This window comes from Medicago truncatula, chromosome 8 (assembly GCF_003473485.1).
Source record: "Medicago truncatula cultivar Jemalong A17 chromosome 8, MtrunA17r5.0-ANR, whole genome shotgun sequence".
NCBI classification, from domain to species: Eukaryota; Viridiplantae; Streptophyta; class Magnoliopsida; order Fabales; family Fabaceae; genus Medicago; species Medicago truncatula.
The window spans coordinates 34,746,612-34,771,315 of NC_053049.1; the positions used below are offsets into that span (position 1 = coordinate 34,746,612).

General features: G+C 34.7%; 4 protein-coding genes across 7 annotated transcripts; 2 read left to right on the forward strand and 2 right to left on the reverse strand.

The window, feature by feature from the left end:
* Positions 1 to 534: 534 nt before the first annotated feature.
* On the reverse strand, positions 535 to 4,604 carry LOC11413751 (protein CHAPERONE-LIKE PROTEIN OF POR1, chloroplastic). Its single transcript, XM_003629307.4, has 5 exons — positions 4,470 to 4,604; positions 3,152 to 3,368; positions 2,943 to 3,046; positions 1,205 to 1,649; positions 535 to 980 (listed from the first exon to the last, which is right to left on the reverse strand). Exons 2-5 carry the CDS (start codon positions 3,292 to 3,294, stop codon positions 824 to 826), a joined length of 849 nt encoding a protein of 282 aa, XP_003629355.1. The 5' UTR covers positions 3,295 to 3,368; positions 4,470 to 4,604; the 3' UTR covers positions 535 to 823.
* Positions 4,605 to 5,777: 1,173 nt separating this feature from the next.
* LOC112417412 (uncharacterized mitochondrial protein AtMg00310-like) lies at positions 5,778 to 6,281 on the reverse strand. Its single transcript, XM_024773075.1, has one exon. The coding sequence runs from the start codon at positions 6,279 to 6,281 to the stop codon at positions 5,778 to 5,780; it is 504 nt and encodes a 167-aa protein (XP_024628843.1).
* A 3,491-nt stretch (positions 6,282 to 9,772) lies between these two features.
* On the forward strand, positions 9,773 to 17,979 carry LOC11413752 (transmembrane and coiled-coil domain-containing protein 4). Of its 4 annotated transcripts, none has more exons than XM_024773584.2 (15): positions 9,776 to 10,292; positions 10,390 to 10,471; positions 11,090 to 11,611; positions 11,889 to 12,057; positions 12,156 to 12,308; positions 12,952 to 13,049; positions 13,232 to 13,323; positions 13,565 to 13,635; positions 13,738 to 13,873; positions 15,668 to 15,727; positions 15,801 to 15,883; positions 16,097 to 16,173; positions 16,265 to 16,335; positions 17,383 to 17,440; positions 17,580 to 17,979. In XM_024773584.2, exons 1-15 carry the CDS (start codon positions 10,036 to 10,038, stop codon positions 17,754 to 17,756), a joined length of 2,106 nt encoding a protein of 701 aa, XP_024629352.1. In that variant the 5' UTR covers positions 9,776 to 10,035; the 3' UTR covers positions 17,757 to 17,979. The 4 variants fall into 4 exon arrangements, with proteins under 4 accessions (XP_013446363.2, XP_039684829.1, XP_024629352.1 ...); XM_003629309.4 differs by having other exon boundaries at positions 10,225 to 10,292; positions 11,146 to 11,611; XM_013590909.3 differs by lacking the exons at positions 17,383 to 17,440; positions 17,580 to 17,979 and adding an exon at positions 17,079 to 17,354 and having other exon boundaries at positions 9,773 to 10,292.
* A 1,172-nt stretch (positions 17,980 to 19,151) lies between these two features.
* LOC11408166 (protein FMP32, mitochondrial) lies at positions 19,152 to 23,434 on the forward strand. Its single transcript, XM_003629310.4, has 7 exons — positions 19,152 to 19,509; positions 19,726 to 19,857; positions 20,410 to 20,469; positions 22,019 to 22,095; positions 22,199 to 22,255; positions 22,352 to 22,418; positions 22,921 to 23,434. The coding sequence occupies exons 1-7, from the start codon at positions 19,297 to 19,299 to the stop codon at positions 23,038 to 23,040; spliced, it is 726 nt and encodes a 241-aa protein (XP_003629358.1). The 5' UTR covers positions 19,152 to 19,296; the 3' UTR covers positions 23,041 to 23,434.
* The last annotated feature ends 1,270 nt before the right edge of the window (positions 23,435 to 24,704 follow it).

The following is a 24,704-nucleotide window of genomic DNA, read 5'->3' on the forward strand; positions in this document are numbered from 1 at the left end:
GTTTGGTTTCAAAAACACTTGAAACTCCTTTTATGTTCATATTACTATATTGATTTTATGTTATTGTGTTAAAAAAAAAACTATACAAGAAATGCTATAAACAGAATATTTTTGTCCGTGGACAATGTTTTTCTAAAGGAAATTGATCAACAATCGCTAAATAAATCAAAACTATGCATGTATTGACATCTTAATATATTGATCTGATAAATGATAATGAAATCTAACAAGTTAATTGACCTTAAATTTAGAAATAACCCGAGGGAAGTTTTTATATATTGAGATAAATCTAAGCCTTAGAATAAAGCGTATTGCTTGACTATCCGGTTGAAATTTTCTGTCTACAAAACCTAAACAAACATTTACATTAGTATTTTTTTTTTTTTTCCATCATTTTTCTCATAGGGATGATTGTTTAGTAGTTTTCAATTTCAATATATCGAACATGCAAAGGGTCATATCAAAACTTCTGAATAGTTTCCAATCTCATGAAAAAAATTCACTCACAATTATGCAAGAGAACTCTGCATTCTATTTGTATAAACAAACAAGTCAATAACTATGATAGTATAGGCAACAAGAATAGAATAGCTTTGGTCATACTCATGTCAAAATAAGGACATGTCTGACGTACGTAAATTTGGAAGCAAAACGGCATATATGCCTCTAAAATTCCAGTATGTATACTCATACAAAAATGTATACAGCAAAAAAAACAAATCCTGATTCAACAAAAAAGCATAACATTATGTAAACTTGCGCTACAAAAACTAGTCTTCTGCTAAAAACCCAGTATTCAGATTGAGATACATAGCTTTAGCCTTCATATAAGATATGTCGATGAAACCCATAATAAAACATATGTTATCAACGATGTGATCACTTCAAATGCCCTTGGTCCCTTAATTATAGGAATGGGAGGAATTACTGACACCATCAAGAAGGTTCCCAACAGCCACGAAAAGATAAATGCTCCAACCCTGCATCAAAGTACGGATATAAATAAGCAAAACCTAATAAGCTGAGAGAAAAACCATAAATGCAACAAAATCAATATGATATTAATATCAGAATGTCATACAATGGGAATAAGTGATGCTATCAAAATGAAAAGTGCTCAACAATGGTCTAGTAGACAATATTGTCTGGTGAAGTACTATATGTTTAACAAATTTAGAAGAGAGAGAAATCAATGTTTACATACCCATAAAGAAAAGCTCTTATCCTGCTCTTCAGCCGGTCATATACGAAATACGTAGTGACAAACAGAGATATTGCAACCTGAAGTGTTGGTCCTTCCTCAGTTGGAAAGAGAACGGTCAGAACACCAAGTAACAAAAATGCCAGTGAAGTTTTTATAATGAATATGGTGGATGGAGTGTGAAATCTGCCTCTGACAGCCTGAACGAATCGGGATTGATTGACTGCCCTAATTTTTTTGTTGATGTCAATTTTTGGGTTTCTGCGCTCGTAGAATTTCTTCATGATTATTTTGTCATGCGCCGACTCAATTGAATCTACACTTGGCTTGTGCCCTGCATATTTCTGAATCAGGAAGTTCCTAGCTGCTTGAATTTCTTCTTCAGAAGCTTCCTTGCTTATTCCAAGTCGTTTATATGGATCGCTCACATTAATTCTTGGGAAAACAGCTGCATTTGTAGCAAAATAATAAGTTAAGCTATAACTTATTGTTGGTTTTATATAAGGTGATTCAAATATCATATGGATAAGGTGCAGAATAATTTATAGAGGTGCCAATTATTGTTACAGAGAGGATGCCCCTAAGACATGCAAGTAAACACGTTTCACAGATTTCAACCAAAACAAAGGGTTGGGAGTGGCACAAATGGATCACCTCGTGTTAAATGCTGACATATGACATTGTTATGTGAAAATTGTGTGTGTGTGTGTGTGTCACTCTCTGTCTCTCTCTCTCTCTCTCTAAACATTAAATAAGTGGGTTCTATAACTTATGAATAACTATCGAGAAAGGGGGAGAGAGGGATTTCGATATGATAAGGTCATGACACTTGTGAAAACTTAACATGAGAGGGTCTCTGCCAGGGCGGGGAAGAAGGTCATGATTCATGTGAGACGCGAGAGGATTTCTGCCCAAGGGTAGGGAAGACGGGGAAACAGTCATTCTTGTCAAACATTAAGCCAACATCTGTCTGTCACCCATAAAGCAGTTGTTTAACTGAAAAAACAGTTTCCCCCACCCCACATGCCGAGAAAAAAGAAACTAAACCAAACTGAGCAACAATTTCCTCTTTGAACTCCTTATGGTTTAGCCACCTACCCTCTCGGGCTTGTAATGCATCTCTTGGGATTCTTTTAAAAGAACAAAAGCAGAAAGGAAATTTATCCGTCCCTGTAAATTTATTGATATGAAAAGGTACAAGATACTCTCTTCACACTGGACAAAACAAGTCAAATACTAAGTTTTGCAAAACATCCATCAAACAAGGAAGGAAGTCTTTTTTATAGACTTCCTGTGCACGATAAGGAATAAAGGATCTAAAGCAACTATCCTAAAACAGAAAAACTAACCGCTACCCCAATCCTAACTAACTAACTACCAAGGAAACTGATTCCTAATTTCCCACACTCCTATACTTTCTTCTATAATAATTATCTCTAACAGTATCACTCTTTTTTATGCTATTTAAGTTCAGATTCTCAGGCACCAACAATTATGAAGACGAAAAAATGGCTTCAACTTAGCAAACCAATGAGAAAGACCACAGGAAAAAAATGTAGTCTAGCATCCAAGAGAGAACCAAACATCCATAATGATCACAGAATCATTTTGAAGTTTAGTTTTCTTCACAACCCCTATTGTTACAGAAAACATACTATTTAACTTAAATACCAGTTTGACTAGATCCATTTTCTGTATCATGAAATATAAGAATTGAGCTTCATCAAGATAAAAAAGTTACCGGCAGAATCATTTGACATATCACCAAATGAAGCATCCATGGCACTTCTGACCAATTGAACTTGTCGTCTATTGCATTTCAATCTAGGAGATGAAAAACTTGTTCTGTAAATTGACATGGTGAGGAAAATAATTAATTGTTTGACTTCAACAAAACATGAACCTTACATAAAGTTCCAAGTTCAAAAAGTAATGATTAATTGGGCATACCTTTCCACACTGGGAAACGCTGTCCTTTGTATACATTTACCAGCCACAGAAAATGACATGACCCGAACATGGCGTGATTCAAGGCAACGAGGAGGTAATTGGGGGCATCTTGAGAGACTACCACTCAACCCAGATACAATCATTGTTATAAAAAAATCTCCAGGAAATAAAACCCTATCTGTTTTTGCTTTGCGAGAAGAGAGAACACAACTTGAGGCTGTAAAATTCAAACATGCAAAAGAGAACCAATGAACAACATCAGGTAAACAGAGATAAATATGGTAATTATGGATGAGTATACCCTCAACTTACTCCCTAAACTAACGCTCTCTCCTACTTAGATCCTCAAATATATAAAAATAACAAGTATTGGTCCCTAAAGTTTATGAAATCCATAGTCCTTAAAGTTTTATAAGTAGTCTCTTACGGGGGGAGTAAAGAGTCGGATTTCACAAAACCTTAGAGACTGCATATAAAACTTCGGGACTAACAAGATGGATTTCACAACCTTGAGGGACTATTATTCTTATATACTTTAGAGACCAAGTAGGAGAAGGGTGTGTAAGTTCCCACTTCAAAGACTAAATTGAGGGTTTACTCATGGTGCAATACAAACAAAATACTATCATCACACAATTAATTAATTAATCCATTAATTGTTATAATCCAAAACCCAAAATCTCAATGTTTTCAAAATCCAAAATTCTCTCTTTATTTTGAATCAAATCTCTTAGAATTTGGGTTGGATTGGGTTGGACCTAACTGAACCTAAGAAAACCGAGACCACCAAACGTATTGTCAAGTCATATCTCATCAAATGTAAGACTCTTAACAAAATCAACCATAAAACACCGCGCAAATTGTTGAAATAAACTCATTTGAACAATGCAAATTTAGCAGAAGCAAGGTAACGACAAGATATTCTAGTATTGGACCACTAAAAAAAAAAAAAAGATTACAGACACATGATAATACAATCATATTCTAGTGTGTTCAACTCAACAAATGCAAGTACAACCCAAATTCATTCTATCGAAATAAGGGTAGTTTTTATCATGAAAAAGAAGCAAAATGAACCTACATAAACGACAAAATCGATGCAAGTTGAAGACACAAGATAGAACCTCGTATAAATAATAAATAAATTAAAATTAAAAAAACAAAAAAAAAAATTAGAGAGAAATTGAATAACTAGTGCAGTAGAGGAGAGTGATGAAAGTGGAATAAATGATAATCACATACAAAAGCGTCTGAAATGAAATGCAATTGAAATGATACCAGAAGTTGATAAGAGTGGAAAGTGTGCTTGTTTGTTTACCTTCGGCGTTAGAAAAAAAAAGGGGGAAAGTGTTGTTGTTGGGTTATTGAATCATCATGATTTTGGAGAATGGAGAGGGAAGAAGGGATAAACACTTTCCAAAGGGCACACACCAAAACCCTGCTTCCATATTTATTGATTTATTTACATTATTGTTTTAGAGGATAATATTTTATTTTCTAAAAATTAACAATTTTTTTTTTTTTTTAAAGAAGAAACTTATTGCATTTCATTCATAATAATAGTAGAGATACAAGATGGAATCCTAATATGAATATGGAAACTAGCATGATGCAAAGTCACTCTAGCAAAGCTATGAGCGACTTCGTTGGTTTGTCTCCGAATAAACCTAACATCAGAATTTACTACACTAAAATTAGAGACGCCACTTTTACTGCCATAAAGACTATCTACCACAGTTTCGCGAACCCAGTACATGGCTGATAATAAGCTTAAAGCCTCACCCAAATCCACATCAAGGAGCAGAGACATCCATTCAGTCTTGGCCAAAACATAACGAACTTCATCATCTCGAATGCACACACCAATGTCAACCCGATTCCGAGCTTGAGAAAAGGACGCATCAACATTACATTTAAATCTGTCGGGACTTGGTTTAATCAACTTCAAGTCGTTCGAGGTAGCGAGATGCTGAGGGATAGGATGACGAATAGACTAATCATTCTTCCAACTAGTAAGAAGAGATCCTGCACGAGCACAAATGGCTTGAGCTGTTTCAGTAACATTGTTTCATACTTTGTTGTTTCGATGCTTCCATATACTCCAGAGGGTCACACTGAAAATTTGCTTTTGCTGTTGATCCAGGTGTTGTAAGATAGCAAACACATTGGTTGGAAAGCTTGCATCAATATCAAAAACAGCCATCAAAACACTCCATAATCCGCTCTGCTGCCAACAAATCTTGCTTTTATCACACATAAAGAACATATGGGTACTATCCTCACCAAAATCATCACACACTGCACACCTATCAGTACACTGAACTCCTTTTGATTGCAATCAGATTCTTGTGGGCAAAGAATTACGAAAAACTCTCCATAGAAAATTCTTGACCTTTGGGGGCAATTTTAAACTCCAAATACAATTCTAGTTACCCGGCACATGGTGTTGTACAACTGCCACATCATTATTCAGAATATCCTTGTAAGCACTTTTAACTGAATAGGCACCATCCCTCTCAAAATTCCAAACAGGCACATCATGAGTTACCGAAGGGAATAGTGGAGTATTAAAAATATTTCTAGCAGTAGCATTGTCAAAAAAAACATTAATTATCTCCATATTCCATTATTTTTGGTGTGTAACCAACAAATCAGAAACAGTAATAGATGGACACTCCAAATGATGATGAGTATACGGTAAAATTCGTGTTGCATTACTGAGCCATGGGTGATCCCAAACTGGAATGTGTTCTCCTGTGCCTATACTCCACTGAAAACCACGTCGAATCACGTCTTTGGCAGTCCATATGCTACGCCAAACATAACTAGGATTATGGCCTATGCTAGCTCCAAAATAGTCACTTTGAGGAAAATATTTAGCTTTGAATAAACGAGTGATTAAAGACTCTGGAGAAGAAACCAACTTCCAAGCCTGCTTGCCAACCATAGCCATATTGAAAGCCTTAAGGCCCTTAAAACTCATACCTCCAAACACCTTAGGAACTGAAAGGCGTTCCCAATATAGCCAGTCCAATCCTCGAGAATTCGTTGAATTATGACCCCACCAGAAGGAGTTTAACAGTTTCTCTATCTCATTAATGAGGGATCCCGGAAGAAGGAAAACACTCATCACATAGAAAGGGATAGATTGCAAAGCAGACTTAATGAGAACCTCCCTTCCAGCCTGCGAGAGACATCTACTACTTCAGGAGTTGATTTTATTCCATATACGATCCTTAATAAATTTAAAAGTTGCATGTTTACTACGTCCAATCATAGATGGTAGCCCAAGATATTTACTTGTTCCCAACACTTGACGAACACCGAAAGTAGTAGCAATGAGATTCTTCAAATCATCTGGAGTATTACGACTACAAAATAATTATGACTTCTGGAGATTAATGGCCTGCCCCGAAGCTTCTTCATAAGTAGCCAAAATATTCTTCATACAAACATCCTCACGTTCACAAGCTTTAAAGAAAAGAAAGCAATCATTTGCAAAGATAATATGAGAAATAACTGGTGCATATGTGCATATCATAGTACCTCTAATGTCATTGCGACGTTCAACTTCACGAATTAGGGAGGAAAGACCTTCAACACAAATGATGAACAAATAAGGTGAAAGAGGATCACCCTGACGAAGGCCACGCCCTGGTACAATAGGACCCACCGATGCTCCATTAACCAAGACCGAGTAATCAACCGTCTCAACACAAAGCATAATCCAACTAACCCATCGAGATGAGAAACCTAATTGAATCATGATTTCTCGTAGATAATCCCAATCTAGTATATCATAAGCTTTACTAATGTCCAACTTAAGTGCAACATCCCCACTCTTTCCTTTAGCCTTTGCCTTCATATAATGAACAATTTCAATAGCCACCATGGCATTGTCTAAAATGGATCAACCTAGGACAAAAGCTGACTGATTAATAGAAATGCATTTATCGAGCACCTTTTTGAGCCTATTAGCAAGCACCTTGACTACAATTTTATACACAACATTACAGAGAGCAATAGGCCGCCAACCTTTTATTGAAGTCTGAGAATCACCTTTAGGTATAAGCGTAATATTAGTAGAATTGACATGTGGTGGGAAAACACTACTTGCTAACCAATGTCAACCTACCTGATAAACTTCACGACCACAAGAGTCCCAAAAATGTTGATAGAAACCTGGGTTAAAGCCATCAGGCCCTGGACATTTATCTGTTTGCATGGAAAAAGCTGCTTGTTTGAACTCCTCTAAAGTGAAAGTCGCAGTCAACATATCATTATCATCCCCGATGATTGAAGTTGGAACCAAGTTAATGATAGTTGCACGAGAACTCTGTGATAAAAATTAACAATTTGTCATTTGGTTTTACCTAATATTTTTTTTCTTCCATAGTTTCAATTGAAAGAAATAATAGTCGCGTGAGGTTATCTTAGTAGGCAATAACAATGCATAATATATGCAAGGTTCCGGGTTCAAACTTCGGACATCACCAAAAAAATTGAAAGAAAATAATATTTGAACATCAAAATTTTGAGATCAAATACGGTGTCATTGATTTTTATTTATATTTTTTAAATACATGTAAGTTTTTTTGAGGAAAATTCATGTAAGTTGTAAATGATGTAAAGTAAAGATTTATAAGGAGGGCTTTTAGGTCAGATTACATAGGAACACTGATAAAAAAAAGGAAAATGCTAACGAGTGCTCTCAGGACAATGATTAAGGAAGCAAATATAATATTTTTGCATTGGAACTTGTGCATTCAACTTCTCAAAAGTATAAAAAGTGATATTTTCAACCTAAAACTTTCTTTTTTTGGTTTCTTTAACCATTGCCCTAAGGGCACCAGTTAGCATAACCCAAAAAATAAGGGTTAATAGTGTTTTATCCTCTGTAATATAAGTCAGTTCTAATTTTTCTCCTGTAAATTTTTTTATTTAGATTCCGTCCTTGTAAAAAAAAGATTCCTCAGTATACCCTCGAGCCAGCTGACTCACCAGAATCTCTTACGTAAAGCTGGCATGAATCTTTTTTTGGTGGTGGCCGGGGTTTGAACCCCGAATCTTGCATATATTATGCAATACCAATTGAGCTAAGCTCACGAGATCAGCTGACATGAATCTCTCACCACATCATATTTAATTAAAAAAAAGGAAAGAAAACAAAATAAAAAACAATTTAAAAATTCTAAAAATTATTTTTCGAAAATTAAAAAAATAGAAAAAAGTTAGAAAAAGATCAAAGGGTTGTTTAACAAAAATAAAATAAAATTATGTAATAAATACAAACTATATCTTGCAATAAGAGGTTAACAAACTTTGCGGAGGCTGGTTTAACAGCCGGATATCCATGGTAAATTAAAGATGAAACTCGCAAACCAGTATACCGCCCAATTTGTCTATCTATAACTGTGTTTATTATTAATTTGTCAACCACACATCTTAAGGTAACTGACGAGGACGATAATAATCATACAAGAGTGTTGATGTGAATATCCATGTAAAATAAAGTCAACCGTTACAACTGAGTCTGATTCCACGTAGATCTTTTTGAACCCTTGATTTTGTGCAAATTGAAGTGATGAAAAGGTATCCCACAATTTTGCATAAAGAAAATATCCAAATCACGAGAAACATCGTCTAAGCAAGCTCCACCTTCATCTATACGAGGACTGCCCCCAAACCATCATAAAATTCTAATAAAAAAAGGTTTAGTCGCTCACGACAACCGAAATTGTTACAAAATAATTGAAACACATACTAGATAGAACAAGATTGCAAAAGATTACAGTTTTTTGTTTTTAAGAACATAAATTCATTCTCCAAAGTGTTTTTTTTCTTAAAAAAAAAATAACAAAAAGTTGTTTCACACAACTTGAACAACAGATAAGCAACAGTTAAATGAAAAATAAAAGTCCTTGTAAGCTTAACTCTGTTGGTAAGAATATTGAATAATATATGCAAGGTCAGGGGTTCGTACCTCGAACACAAAAAAAAAATGAAAAATAAAAGTGGGTGATTAGGCCGATTCTAATTGGTGTATGTTGAAAGAATACGTGACCCTAATATTAAATTTTTTGTAGCAAAGGCGGCTTAAATAAATTTTATTCTGAGTTGTTGCGTCTATCGTAGGTAAGAAGACTTTAATAATGGTGGGTTTTCCGGTAGAAAATAGTTTTGCACACAATTAACTAAAACATATAAAATTATCACATTAATTGAAAATATTAATTAAAATGTCAATTTTAAATGTTTTGATTGACTATATGTGCAAAATTGTTTAAAAGGTCAATCCACCATCATTAAATTCATCCAAGAATTGGTTTAATCATTGAGTAAATGATTAATTTGGTCTTTAACTCTGTACCTCGCTGTCACAAATGTCCATACCTCAAAATTAAATGCAAAGTAGTCTTTGAATGTGCAATTTCATTATCAATTTAGTATTTGACATTAAATTTGAGATCAAATTTAGGGATCTAAGATTCGATTTGGGAAGATATCGATTTTTAGTTCAAGTACTTTCAGTTTATTCTCTCTTACACTTCATGCATGAGTTAACAAAAGTTTGTAACGACAAGACTAAACTAAATAATAACGAAATGCACATTCAAGTCTATCTTTGTGACAATGGGGTGGAGAGTCGGTAACCAAAGTGATCATCTTTTTAGTAATGTGCATTTCTGAAACGAGAAAAGCCCCGGTGCGCCACGTCACTGTTCACCAACCATAATGTTTAAACACCCTTTCACTTTCAATTGAACCCACTTCAAAGATCCACTTCATTCATGTTTCACTTCTTAAACAATCAAGCAAACTATAACACCATCCCCTTGTGAACAATACGACAACGTTTCATCCCCGTAACAATCATTTCCCAGATGGCCACGGCGTCGCCGCCGACTCCGACGTCGTTTCTATCATCAACACAGAGATACGCTGCCGCAGCATTGTTCGGACTATCCCTTCACGATTCCCAAATTAACCAAACCCGCATTCTACCCTTACCTGCTTCCGATGACTCCATCTCCAACATCAATCGAATTAGTAGTAGCAGCTCTAGCAGTTCCGATTCTGTTTCCGATGATCCCCATCTTTGGGTCCACCACCATTCCGGTTTACTCCGACCCGTTTTCAAGTTCGTCGTTAAATAACTCCACTCTTTTTCCCCTTCTACTTAGTTACTCCTTAGTTATTCTCAATTTGAATTTGAAATTTAATCTGAATTTGAATAGGTTTCTAGATATTGATTCATCTGCATGGTATGGATTAGAGGAAACTGCTGGTTCTCCTTCGGCTACACATCATGTTGGACCTGTATGTCTCTTCTCTAACTTCTTCCTTTCTCGTGCATTCATTACTAAACATAAAATCAAGTTAAACTGTCTTCGTATAAACCATAAGCTGTTTTAATAAGTTGTTTTCAGCTTATTTTTCAGAAGCTCTCATAGCTTATGAAAATAAGCTAAAAACAACTTTTGAATATGTCACAAGATTTTTCATAAATCTTTCCAAACAGTTTTACCAATTTGTATGCCAATAGATAAGCTCACATAGTAAATTCAAACATGCCCTTCGTTGTAATTAGAATTAATTAACCATCGATTAAATCCTTAAATGATCACTATCTTCAGTTTAGTCACTAAAGTAGATAAAAGTAATTAGTGCCTAAAGTATATGAAATTTCTATCACTTGAGTCTCTGCTATTAATATTAAGATATTAAGGGCTAAAATGACAAATTTCATATACTCTAATAATGATAGTAAGGACTACATTGACTAAAATGTTTTTAATATGATATTAAGGGTTACAATTGGAAAGAGAGTGATACTTTAGAGGCTAAATTGATGGTTTATTTTAGTAATAACACATTCACTTTAATGATTTTGTATCCCATTATGATTATATATATACATGTATGTGAATGTTTCAGTTTATGAGATTGTTATCACAAGAATCTGATGATAATTCTGCTGAATCTGCTCAAAGGTTAGAACAAGAACTTGCATTGTCAAAAGCTGTTGATGCTATAGTACTTGAAATGGAAAAGAATTTGCAGCCTTCTAACTCTAAAAGAGAGAGGATTAATGAATACGAGCATCAGTGTCGTGAAAAATATTCGGCTCCTGATGTTCAATCTAATCCTGAAAAGGCTGATGTTGATGTAAACTTGGACAATCAGAAGGAGACTGATGCTGCCCCTTTAATCAACTTGGAAGACCCGCCGCAACAGAGATCTGATAATAGTAAAATTGACGAGAAACCAATTGAAGAAGTGCTGATGCTTAGTGATCAGAGGAAAGTGACGGTTCTCTATGAACTTCTCTCTGCTTGTCTTTCGGATTTGCGTGAAGATGACAAAGAATGTAAGCGGAGGAGAAAGGGTTATGATGCTCGTCATCGCGTGGCTCTGAGGTTGCTGGCAACATGGCTTGATGTCAAGTGGACAAAAATGGTTTGCAACTTTGCATGATGAATTTTTTTCAATATAGAACTTTGTTGATAGTGAAACAATCTGTTTTAAGTTTATGAGTTGCGTGGTTTCTGATTATCTTTACTGGATTAACAAGATATGTCGGGAATTAATCTTTGTTGCTGTGAACGCAAATACATTCACCTTGGTTTCTAAGTTACTGACATCCAAGTTCTATTACGGGTTATTAAAATCTTGTATGTTTACTGGTTTGATATCTTCTAAGTATGAAGATTGAAGATGAATGTTCGCTTTGCAGGAGGCCATTGAGACCATGGTTACTTGTTCTGCAATGGCTATCATTAAAGAGCAAGAATCAAATAAAGAAGAAGCTCAAGGAAAAGGAAGCAAATGGGCAAAATTGAAGCGTGGTGGTATTATCGGTGCTGCTGCAATTACTGGGGGAACCTTGTTGGCTATTACTGGTGGTGCGGAATCCTTAATATCTTTTTGACTGTACTACATAATATATAGTATTAAATGAATAATTTCCACATGAATATGGTTTTTATAAACCATTCAACAGGGTTGGCTGCACCAGCAATTGCTGCTGGACTTGGAGCTCTAGCTCCAACTTTAGGTACTCTGATTCCTGTAATTGGTGCCAGTGGATTTGCTGCAGCTGCCGGTGCTGCAGGAACTGTTGCTGGTTCTGTTGCTGTTGCTGCATCATTTGGAGGTACAAATATGATGGATTTGCCAGAATTTTCTCACACTATATGTTGATATTTCTTCTACACTCTTTTCTTTTTGAGTTTCATTCAAGTTATGGAAATAGATGGTATCACCAAGTCATTTTTGTCATGCTAATGTGTATTATAGGTGCACTGTGTTGTATTCTATTTTGGGTTTTGAATCTGTCTTCAATATGGTGGTTCTTGGTTTACTTTACTGTTTGACTAAAAGAAAGGGTTGTGACATAAGAGTGGTTTATATTTTTTTTGCTATAATAGTTTGACATGCTTACAGTAATTGCTTAAAGAAGACAACTCCCTGTCACAATTGAATACAAACTCTTTAAATTCATCTTTTGATTGTTTATAGGAGTATATACAAAGGGGTAGCGTGGGAGTTTATCTTTAGTTTTACAAATTAACTGACTGGTGGAGTGATTTGTTACCATTAATATCTGAAATATCCCAAAGACAGTCCATTTGATTTCTTTGCAGTACATGCTGGTTTTTGTGTTTTACTATTATGATTAAATCAGCATCTGTAGAACAATTGGTTTCTTATTTGTTTTAACTTTTATGTATGTCAGTAATATTCTGTTTTCAGGTGATGAAATTTTTTAATGTATCAATTTGTTCTACCTCTATCAGCCGCTGGTGCTGGACTTACGGGAAGCAAGATGGCTAGGAGAGTAGGGGGTGTTGACGAGTTTGATTTCAAACCTATCGGAGAAAACCATAACCAAGGCGTAAGTTTTTATACTTTTATATTCCTGTTTTTTTTTGCGACAAGACTTTCCTCAATTGAATTATGATCTGTGATTTTGCATTCTCATGTATGAGCCTGTCTCACCTTTCTTGTATTATCAGATAATATTTTGGCACTTGGTCTATTGTTGAAATTAGTTTATTCTTGAACTTTTGATTGCAGAGGCTAGGGGTTGAGATCTTGATCTCCGGATTTGTCTTTGAGAAAGAAGATTTTATTAGACCATGGGAAGGACTGAATGACAATTTGGAAAGGTAAAATAGTGGATATTTATTTCATTACAATTGTTGCCATCCAAGGGAGGTTGTTTCAGCATGGAATGCTTGGATCGGGTGCAATTTGTCGATTAAAATAAATATCCTATTACTGAAATTACCTTATTCCTTATATATATTTTACTTCAATTTGTCTTGATTCTAGAAATTGCACTGATATCATTCTTATGATTGATGATCCCACAAAAAAATGACCTTTTACGGCGTTGCCAAAAGTTAGGTATTCACTTCAATGGGAGTCTAAAAATCTGATTGCTGTGAGCACTGCGATTCAGGATTGGCTTACTTCAAGTAATTGCTTTGGACTTTAGGTTTCTGTCACTTCTATGTTATTATTAGTATGTATATAAGTATATTTGTATATGATGCTAATATTTCCATGACTTGCATCAGGACTTGCAATGCAACTGATGAAGCAAGGGGCAATGATGACTGTTTTGAGCACACTTGTAACTGCTCTGGCTTGGCCAGCTGTATTACTTGCAGCAACTGATTTCATTGACAGTAAATGGACAATAGCTATTAACAGGTTTACTTTGTTACTTTGTTTCTTGATTCTAAGTAGACTAGAAAGTGTGCTTGGCTGTGCTTGACTTGGAGTAGTCTTTGGATGGGTGACCTACCGGGAAGTTTCCCGGTAAGCGTGCGAGTGAGGACAAAACACGCTGAAAAGACTCGTGTTGGTTTGTAGGGTCAGTCGGCAATCCTGAAAGCAGTCTGGGATGTTACAAATGGTATTAGAGCCGACCTCTCCCAGTACGGTGTGGTTCGGGGACGAACCAAGCGGAAGCTGGTGGGCATGTAACACCCAAGGCTGACGAGGGCGGGGAGTGATCGCCGGTGCACAAGGCACGACAATGAGCGGCTCCCGATAGTTTCTAGAGGAACCGAATCACACCGGAATGAGAGGGTTCCTGAGGCCGTGCAAGTATGGGACTGCATGGTTGAAGGAATGCTTATAAGAATTGTTTGGTACTATCTATATCAACAAGTTGCATCTTCTTTTTGCTAGCCCATTCCATAAGAACTCCACAGTTAAGCGTGCTTGACTTGGAGTAGTCTTTGGATGGGTGATCTACCGGGAAGTTTTCCGGTAAGCGTGTGAGTGAGGACAAAACACGCTGAAAAGACTCGTGTTGGTTTGTACTTTGTAGGGTCAGTCGGCAATCCTAAAAGCAGTCTGGGATGTTACAAAAAACTTCTGTGTGATTTTAGCATTTGATGTCATGTATGGAATTCAAGATGTTAGACACATGGAGTATTAGGAATTAGAATTGTCATTATGTTTGCAATGTTATTGGGCTAAGCTTTTACTAGTTGCACACTGTTACACTACTATAGTGCTTGACTTAGAAAGTTAATTGTAAAATAGGTGTATAAGATTTATGTTTTGCATCTCATCAAATATCTACAGATTACTATTACATTTGATGTTTTAACAAGGGTTTCAGTTGATTTTGCTGGATAGTTAGTGTGTATTACTATCAAACTTAACCGAGTCATAGAAATTGACAACTGCAAGGAACTAAGATTTCATCTAACCTAAGGCAAACAGATTTCGGGGTCATAATCGATGGGTAAAAAAAATAAACTAATAGTATATTTTAAATTATTAAAATATTATGATTGAACTGGTTGGAATTTAAAATAAACACACTGAAAAGACTTCTTTATTATTGGTATGACTTTAGCAACCGTTACAACAGAGGAATACATCACATTGAACTGTAAATTACGAAGGAAATGATGAAAAGGATGAGATTGCCCTAGGAATTTGAGAGCCTAGTCTCTCCCAACCAGTCTCAAAGTATCTAAATGCCCCTCTTTTCTTAAACATCTTTATTTGTTATTCTAACTTCCCGTAGCAGTTACTGCACATATAGCAATTACCAATAATTAAACAAACACCCTATAATATATTGAATAAACAATTTACTACTATTATATAACTTTTGCCCCAAGCCTAATTGGATCTATAGGCTTCTTTCTAACATACACCCTCGTGATTGGAGGCCTATTACTAACATATTATTGATTGGAGGCCTATTATTTTTTTCTTTTTGTTTTCACAAAATTGGAATTCTGCTGCTCACCTTATTCACCTCTAAGGTGAAATCTACACCTAATTTGACCTTTTGCCAAAATGAAATCTACACCTGTGTGGTTAAACGCCATAATTTTCTAGCTAAAAACAATTTACTGGATGATCTGGTTATGTTTGTCTTTTTGGCTACAAGGGTGTTTTAAATGTGATGGGTTTGTGAACAGTTTCTGTTCCTAGTTTACACTTAGATATACTTATCTTGGTTAATTTTTTTTTCAGATCAAACAAAGCAGGAAAGTTACTTGCCGAAGTATTATTAAAAGGATTGCAGGGAAATAGGTATCTTACTATTTTTTTACTTGAATTATTAGGAATTGCAGATGGTGCAATGATATTGATCTATGAGTTTCAGGCCTGTGACACTTGTAGGTTACTCTCTTGGGGCAAGAGTTATTTTCAGTTGCCTACAGTGTTTGGCTAAAACAGAAAATGGAGGTATGCATTTCTAGCTTCCTCTCTTAGTTTTTCTTTGACAAGTTAAATTATTAGACATTGTATATTAAATTGATAGCTTTATTTTATGCACCTTTATCTTTTCAACTCTTGTGAGGGGTGCATATGATTTCACGTCCCTTGGTAGTCATTTCATGTTTATCTGTTGAATAAGATGTTCTTATTAATTTTAGGGTTTTACCCTTTTATTGGCAGCTGAACTAGTAGAAAGAGTTGTACTTCTTGGAGCACCGATCTCAATCAGGGATGAGAACTGGGAAGCTGCCAGAAAGGTTTATATGGAGGATATAATTTTTCTCTTGATAGAATTTCCTCACCTGTTTTATGAGACTGACTTTTTCTAAAAACCATGGTATTCTGTAGATGGTAGCAGGGAGGTTTGTAAATGCATATTCAAGGAATGACTGGATACTTGGTGTGGCCTTCCGTGCCAGGTACATAAAACATAGTGGTAAAATTTTTGCAATGCAAAGTCGTAGGCACTTGAAGTGCACTTTCACTACTATAACCTTTGGTCCAATAAAATGCTCGCAAATAGAGGTATAATAGAGCTCACTTAATCATTAAAGTTTCAAGCTTGGCTTGTAAGTGAAAAAGCTTGCTCAAGTTTGGCTTCACTCAAGTTTGAAGCTAGGTTTTGGCTTGCTTAAAAAATATAAAACTTAAGTTTTAACACCTTTATGGCTCAATCATTTCCTTCTGTATTAAAAAATATAAAACTTAAGTTTTGGCCTGAAGTTATTAATGTCAACCCTACAAAGTTAGAGCTCTGTTAATTTAAATAATTTAGTTTTATTTTATTTTCTAGTCAAAAGAAAGTCATGGGATGCCATGTATTGTTTTAGTCTAACCAATAAATGAAAACATGTGCTTACTTAGTTATATAGATCTCTATGCTTGTTATTTAACAAAATAATTGAACTTGTTCGAGCTTATAATGAATCGTGCTCAAATAATACACTACCTACCTTACTGCTACATTAGCTCATATACACTCATACTCCTACTTGTGAAAGTTCACATTAAAAATATCATAGCATGATATGTGCTTTTGTATGGATGTTGTTGTAAGTATTAGAAGAGAACATAGTTCCATATATTTATATATTTATCGACTCCGCTTCAGCTATTTGATCTGCACCAATATCTGTCTCATGGCTGTCGTTGATTTTCACAGTGCACCTTTTTCATATGTGGATAGTTGTCCCCTCTCACATTCCTTTGTAGCTATGGTGTCTGGCACAGTTTAGAGATGAGTGAGTGCAAGCGTTTAGAGGGATTTAGTCATAATATGACATAGTTAATTTCAATTGATTAAACTTATGTCTAGGTAATTTGTGCATAATTACTATGTAATTTTTGTAGAATTATTGTTTTGATCAATTTGTGCAGAGTGATTTTAAGTAACTTGTAACAAGATTCAATTTTAATAGACAGGAAGTTGCAATTATAATTATAATGAATTATTTTACTTTGAGCAGTCTACTTACAAAAGGATTAGCTGGAATCGAACCAGTTGATATTCCTGGGATCCAAAATGTAAGATGTTTCTTCATCCTCTTTGTTAACCTATAAATATTTTTGCAAGTTGCAACCTTATAAAAAATGAGCAGCATTGACGGTTCATGAAATTCAAATATTCATTTGTTCAATAAAATGGTGGTATTTTGATTTGTAGGTCGATGTCACAGATCACATTGAAGGCCATTCATCTTATCTGTGGGCGACACAACATATCTTAGACCAGCTTCAGTTGGATACATGTTTTCCTGTTTATAGCGGTGTCTCTTGCATACAGTCAGGAGCAGAACCAGAAATTTGGATGAAGGGAGGGCAAGACCAAAAAGAATTGTAGAAGTATAAATTTTCACATGTATTACATATACAAAATAAAATAAAATTCTTATCAGTGAAAAAAGAATAACCATATTGTGTAAATGAATAGACTATATAGATAGGAAGAAAAAAAAACACGACCTCTTTTTCATATATTTATTTAATACAAGCTAAGTGGTGAGGGGAAGCCACAAAATTTAGATATGAACGTTCTAATTAATATTTTTTGGAGGTTATCACGACATCACAATGCCAAGAAGGTGCTGTAATTTTCTGTATACGTTTCTTAGAAGCAATTGTAGTCTGTGTTGAATCTTAGTTTCATTTAATAGTGTAAGTGTGTAACATCAAATGTTCCATACTTTAGGAAAATAACGAATTTGTTATTTTTATTTTTTATAAAAGAAAAGGAACGAATTTTTTAACTTTGTTCAGAGTTTTGTTTTCTGCTATCTAATTTTTATTTGTGGATAGACAAATGTTAGTAGGTTTTTTTTTTTAAACAAAATGTTAGTAGTTAGTAACTAGTGGTAGTTGTCAATATATTAATTTTTTTTTTTTTACAAAAAAGAACTAAAACTTAACATGCAAACCTAATTAATTTAATAGCTATTTTTTTCATTAAATTTGTCTCATTTTTACGAAAGAAAGTCATTTATGCTTGAAATAAGAAAAATGCCGTTAACTTGATTAGTAGGGACAATACATTGTAATATGGAGAGTTATTTTTTTGGTTACAAAATTTTAGGGTGAGGGGATGGTGCCCCAATCCAAGGCAGGGAAGACCTTCGGGCTCAAAGAGCACTTACAAAGGTAATTACATTTACCTCCCTTCAAAGGCACTAGCAGGGCTTGAACCCGGGTTCTCTCAAATTCAAGACCTGTCTTTTTACCACTAGACCAAACCTTTGGAGTTTGTAATATAGAGAGTTATGGTTTGAACCTTAGACATTCTATCTATTAGCCTTTTAAGATTTTCTTGCCCCTTGATAAAAAATAGAATAAAAGCTAACCGTCATTTGGTTAAAAAAAAATATCTTCAAGATAAATTTAGAAGTATTGAGTAAAGACAAAGTGTTCAAGTAAATTGGCATCTTTTCCCGGTAAAAACAAAGTAAATTAGGGTTTTTTTTTTTTTTTTTGTAAAAACAAAGTAAAGTTACTGATTAAATTTCCCTGCTGTAATGTTTTCACACAATTTCACGCTGTAATCAATTAATATCATCCGTTGATTTGAGATTGTACGGCTCGCAATTCACTCAGTTTCACACAATTAATTTCATCCGTTGATTTGAAATTAGCACGAGTTCCTTAATGCGATTCATCCCAATCAGCAACAACCCAAATCGTAGGTGCTTTGATTTGATTGGTCAATTTTTAGATAAAAAGGTAACCGTCCATTTCACATTTCCCTACGCAAATTTAATCATTTTTCATACGCTTACAGAACCTAACTCTGCATTCATTTTAATTCTTCATTTTCCCTCTTTCTACGAATAGTATAACTTTCTTGTGAAGGTTTTCGAATTCAGAACCTGAAATTCGCTCTCGATTATTCAATGGCTGCGATTTGTAGACATATGCGCCAATTATCTGGTTTAAGAGAATTAGGGATTTCGAGAATAGCACAATCATCGTCTTCGCTTCAAATTCAAACTTCAATTTTCGATCCATATCTTTCATTTTCAGCTTCAACCACAAGATCTTTTTCTCAATCTCAATTGGTCAAATCCAATGGCAAACACTTGTTCCTCGTTGACACATTGGCTCTTGTAATTTCACTTTTTTTGTTATTATTTTTAACTCGTGCATGTTTGGAATCACGATGAGTTTGACGGTGTTGAAGCATGTAGCTTTTGTTAAAATTAAGTGATGCACTGTGATTCTGCTAAACTCATCGTCAATCCAAGTATATTGTAACTTATGGTTGAATTTTGTTTCATTGATTTCATGGTTTGACTTATTGGTTTGAATTGTGATTTTTGTAGGTTAGGAGATTAGAAGGGCAAGGAGTGCCTTCAAAGCAAGCTGAGGCTATAACTGCTGCTATAACTGAAGTCTTGAATGATAGTCTTGAAAATGTTTCTCAGGCTTTGGTATCCAAAGGAGAAATGCAGAAAGTAAGAACCTTTGGTGCAACATGCTTTATTGTTTTTAATGAAGTTACTAATGTTTCTAAGTGATTCGTGAAAACATTTATGTGGGTCTGTTTACTTTATGAAAATATTTCCTATTTTCATTTCCTAGAATATGTGTTCATTTTAACTAGTTAATAAGAAGATGATTGATTTTTGAAGTGATTCTTTATGATGGAGCGAAGATAGAATGCCATCTAGGAATGATGCATTTCACGGAAATAATGAAATTAGTTCTTTTGTCATTTTCATTAAGCAGACCCTTACTTATTCGGGACAATTTTAGAGACTAAATTTATTAATCTAAATGAACTTATTGATCAAGGGTTTTCGATTTATGTAATCATTTTGGAATTTTGTTAATTTCATATAAAAAATGCTCAATTCATACAATTTTAGGGACTAAATCTTCGATGCACTCATCTTTTTGTTGTTGTTATTCTGTGGGGTGTGCAATTTGCCTGTGTTACCAAATGTTGCAGGACTTTAATTTAGAATCCGGACTAATATGAGCTATTTTGTTTCTTCTTTTTTTAGACTGAAATGATTCAAGAGTCCAACCTGTCTAAATTCAAATCAGAAGTGCAGAGCTCACAGGTATTTATTAATTATGAGTTATGAGGCAGTGTTTGTTATGTGTGGATTTGAAGCTGTATGATTTTTGGGCACAAAGATGCGTTCGTACTAGTAGTGAACATGCTAGGGCTGTACAAACGACTTTTGTGCATCATATATCATTTCAGGCAGGGGAGGCATCCTACTTTACTAATGCCATGCCATAAGTATGGTTTTCAAATTTTTAATGAGGTAGCCACTCTAACTCAGGATGAACGATATTGTTTGCATTTACTTATTGGCAAAACATTTTAGGGAATATATGCATCATGTTCCCCAAGGATTAGGTTAAATCAAAATACCTATTATTGTCTTTGTTCTGTACATCAATAAGACATGTTAATGGACTAATGGCACTGGCTTCTCTTTTCATCCCTTTCATTCCGCTCACTGCTTCTATTGTATTGCATTGCATGTGATGAACATGAAGTTGTCACAAACTTCCAAAACAATGTATTTTGGGCACTTGTGAAATTGGATTTCTTGAACCGATTCAATTTTGGGATTTAGACAAAACTTCTGATGTGGGATATTGTTCCTGCTCAAACTTTTGTTGCCTTGTTTTTTAATCATTTTGTATTGATTTTATTAGAATAAAGACCCATTTTAGTCCCTCACAATTTCCTTGCGACCCAATTCAGTCCCTGATAAAACTAAATACCCAAATTACTCCCTAACATTTTAATAATGGCCCAATTCAGTCCCTGACTCATTGTAACAGAGGGACTAATTTGGTATTATTTTTTGTGAAGGATTGAATTGGGCCGCATGGAAATTGTGGGGAACCAAAATGGGTCTTTAATCTTTTAGCTATGAACTTTCTGCTGCGTTAGATATTCAATGACTTATTCAAAAGTTTAAACTTCCATGAGTAAGCTTATTAACATCTGATATTTGTAAAACCAGATAGTATAGAAAGCAAAGGAAAATGAATACATATTTTAACCAAGAGAATAGACGGGGAAATTCATAAAATCTCATTGTGTGGTTACCTTTTACATCTGAAGATCATCAAAACCAAATAGGCTGTTTGTGACTCCATGCTATTAAAACAATTCATGTGTGTCCGTTGCTATGATAGGATTCTTGGGTCATCGATTGTGATCCTCCTCAAGGTTTATCTCATTATCACGGGAAAATAGGATTTTAACTTTTCCAAAGATCCAAATATGCTTCTTATGTTAATGATACTTGTCAAAATAATACTTCATATATATATGTGGAGAACGTACTTCTGTTGCTTATCTTTTAAATAAATTCTTTAGGAGAGTAAATCTAATGGTTGGAGAACACGTGTACACTATATAAGTTTGTTGGTTATGTTATTGTTTTATGTTAGGAAATTACTGCTGGGACTGGGAGGGCATCTGTCTTATGATCGCAACTATTATGCTTCCGTTTTTTTCTTGACCATGATTTTATATATATATTTTTATCCTTGTAATTGTTGTTTGCATTAATTCATTTGATTTATTTGTGAGAATGGTTTTGTTTTTCTTGTGCTGTAAATGCTGAAAAACTTATGATTCAGGGGCACCATTTTTCACTGTTGCAACATGAAACTGAAAAGCTTAGGAATGATATAGAGAAGATGCGCAGTGAATTGAGGTATATTCACCAGTTTGAGAAATTGGCCTTGACCAACCACCATAGCTGTGCTAATTTGTTTTGTTATGAGTTTTATGGTGCAATCATATGGTTTGTGATGCAGGTATGAGATGGACAAAGTCACTGCTGGGCAGCGATTGGATTTGAACCTTGAAAGGGGGTAAGTCAAGAACAAATGTGCTGTTTGTCAAAGATTTCAGAACTTATTGAAATTCTTGTTTTCACTGCTATGGTTGACATTTTACTTCACTTACAGGAGAACTAGGGAGGAACTGTCAAATCAGAGTGCTGAAACTAACAACCTGACCAACAAACTTGATAGGGTAAGCGTATGCGTTTGATTTTACGGTAGAAACCATTAAAATTGGGTAATTTTTCATCTCGTCCCCCTAAAGTGTGGCTTTTTTATGGAAGCACGCTTCCGGTAGTGTATTTTTTGGGGCTTTGAGCATATAGGGGGCATAATGAGAATTTACCTAAAATTCTGTCTATTTTAGTACAAGTAATTCATACTGTCACCAAACCTTGATTTGACTATAAGCGATCAAATGTAGCTTATGCTTGGAGTTAAAAAATTTACATATGTTTTACATGAAATTTGCTTTTATTGTAAAATCATCTAACATAAAACGCTTAATTTCAAACACAATTTTTGCCAAATCATTTTACAATATATTTAGTTGAAAATTGCACTTCTGAAATGTTCATCCAAAGAATCACATACAAAGCATACATGTGACATTTAGTAGAAGTCGATTTTCTTGCTATTTGCAGCTCATGCCATTGGGCATTTTTTTTTATGTAAATTTGTGTCATGATATTCAGGAGATTCATTCTTTAAGAGCACAACTGGAAGCAGCTAAATATGAGGTCATAAAATACTGCATAGGAACACTTGTTTCAATCTCTGCCGTTGGGCTTGCTGTTCTCCGCATCTTGATGTGAACAGGGTGTCTGGTGTCTCAGTTAACAATGTAAAACCAGGTGCAAAAGATCAAGATTAGCTATTTGGAAGATGTTGTATGTTCTGTTGGAAACAATCGCAAATTTACAGTACATAACTAGTGGAGCTGAAGGAACTAGCTCCCCATTAGGCAAAGTTGGGCCTTTTTTTTATGCCCTATTCTTTCTACAATTTCCTTTCGTGTATTCATTCGCCATGCTTGTGGCATATTTGCACGTGATGATAGTATGGGATAAACACACGCATCTTAGAGGCCTGGATTATTATCTACTTCAGTTTAGCAGATGAATCTAGATTCTATGTATTTGCATGCTTTACATATATGAAGTTATGAATTGAACACACTCAATATAATTTCTTCGTTTCTTTTGCCCAGTAGTCTAAGCGCATATGCATTTTGAAATGTTTTAAAAACTAAATCAGATGATTCAATCAGCTATGGTTTGGTGATTGGAACGGTTAAATCGAGTTTCGTCCCGGTTTGAACTTCAAAGTAATTGAAACATGCCTTTACTTTAACAAATTGATTATAAATGTCTTAGATTATCTGTATGTGACCGTCTCATGGCATGTTAGGAAAAGCGATATCTACATACTATAGGCTATAACAAAATACAAGCAAAAAAGATTAAAAATTCAAATGTATTTGATACAAAATTTATACCAAAATCATTCGATTTTTTAGATATGTTTTGCTGATATTTTGTTATGGAAGTAGTGCATGACTTTTAGGCTATGTTTGCGGGTTTGAAGGGAAGAAGAGAAAATACTTTGGAAAGAAAAAGGAGGAAATGGAAGGAAAAGATGGCTTTGATATGAGAGGGTTTTGAGGAGTTCATTTTTGTTCATAATATAAAATATCGCTTGTTTGAGGGAACTCAAAGAAAGTATTGAATGAGATTTTTAGACATCTTAGATAATTTCTTTTACATGTTATAATATTCTAAAAATTAATGAATCATAAGTATTCTCTTATTATTCTCCACAAAGTTCTCTTTTTAACAAGGTGAAACAATACTATATATTTTTCACTCTTCCTCCTCAAAAGGTCCTTCCCTTTCATCCTATCCAAACTCCCCTGTCCTCCCTTTTGTGTAAGTTCCTTTTACATAATGATATAAGAATCTTAGAAATAGAAATAAGATCCTTAATCAAGAATTAAGTATACAACGTTAGAACTCTCCTTCTAGATAGTCTTGGTATCCCAAAAGAGATAAATTTTACATGTCCAATTTAGTTTTGGTAAAAAAAAACATTGGTTTTAATTTTTGTGAATGAATAAAATAAAAAAGAAAAGTAGACCCAACTATCAAGTGAATAAAAAAACAGAATAGAGAGTAAATTCCATCAAGTGAATTTACCCACAATTCCTATTTCAATTTTTGTGAATGAATAAATATAAAAGAAAAATAGACCAAACTATCAAGTGAATAAAAATAAAGGAAAAACCTTCAAATTAGGCATGGCAATGGGGCGGGGTGGGGACGGGTTTTACCTTCCCCGTCCCCATACCCGATTCTCATATACTTACCCGTTACCCTACCCATACCCAACGAGGATGAGAAATTGAATCCCATCCCCGTTCCCGACGGGTTCGGGTATCCCCGCCCCATCCCCGTCCCCGCATTGAATAAATTTTTTAGTA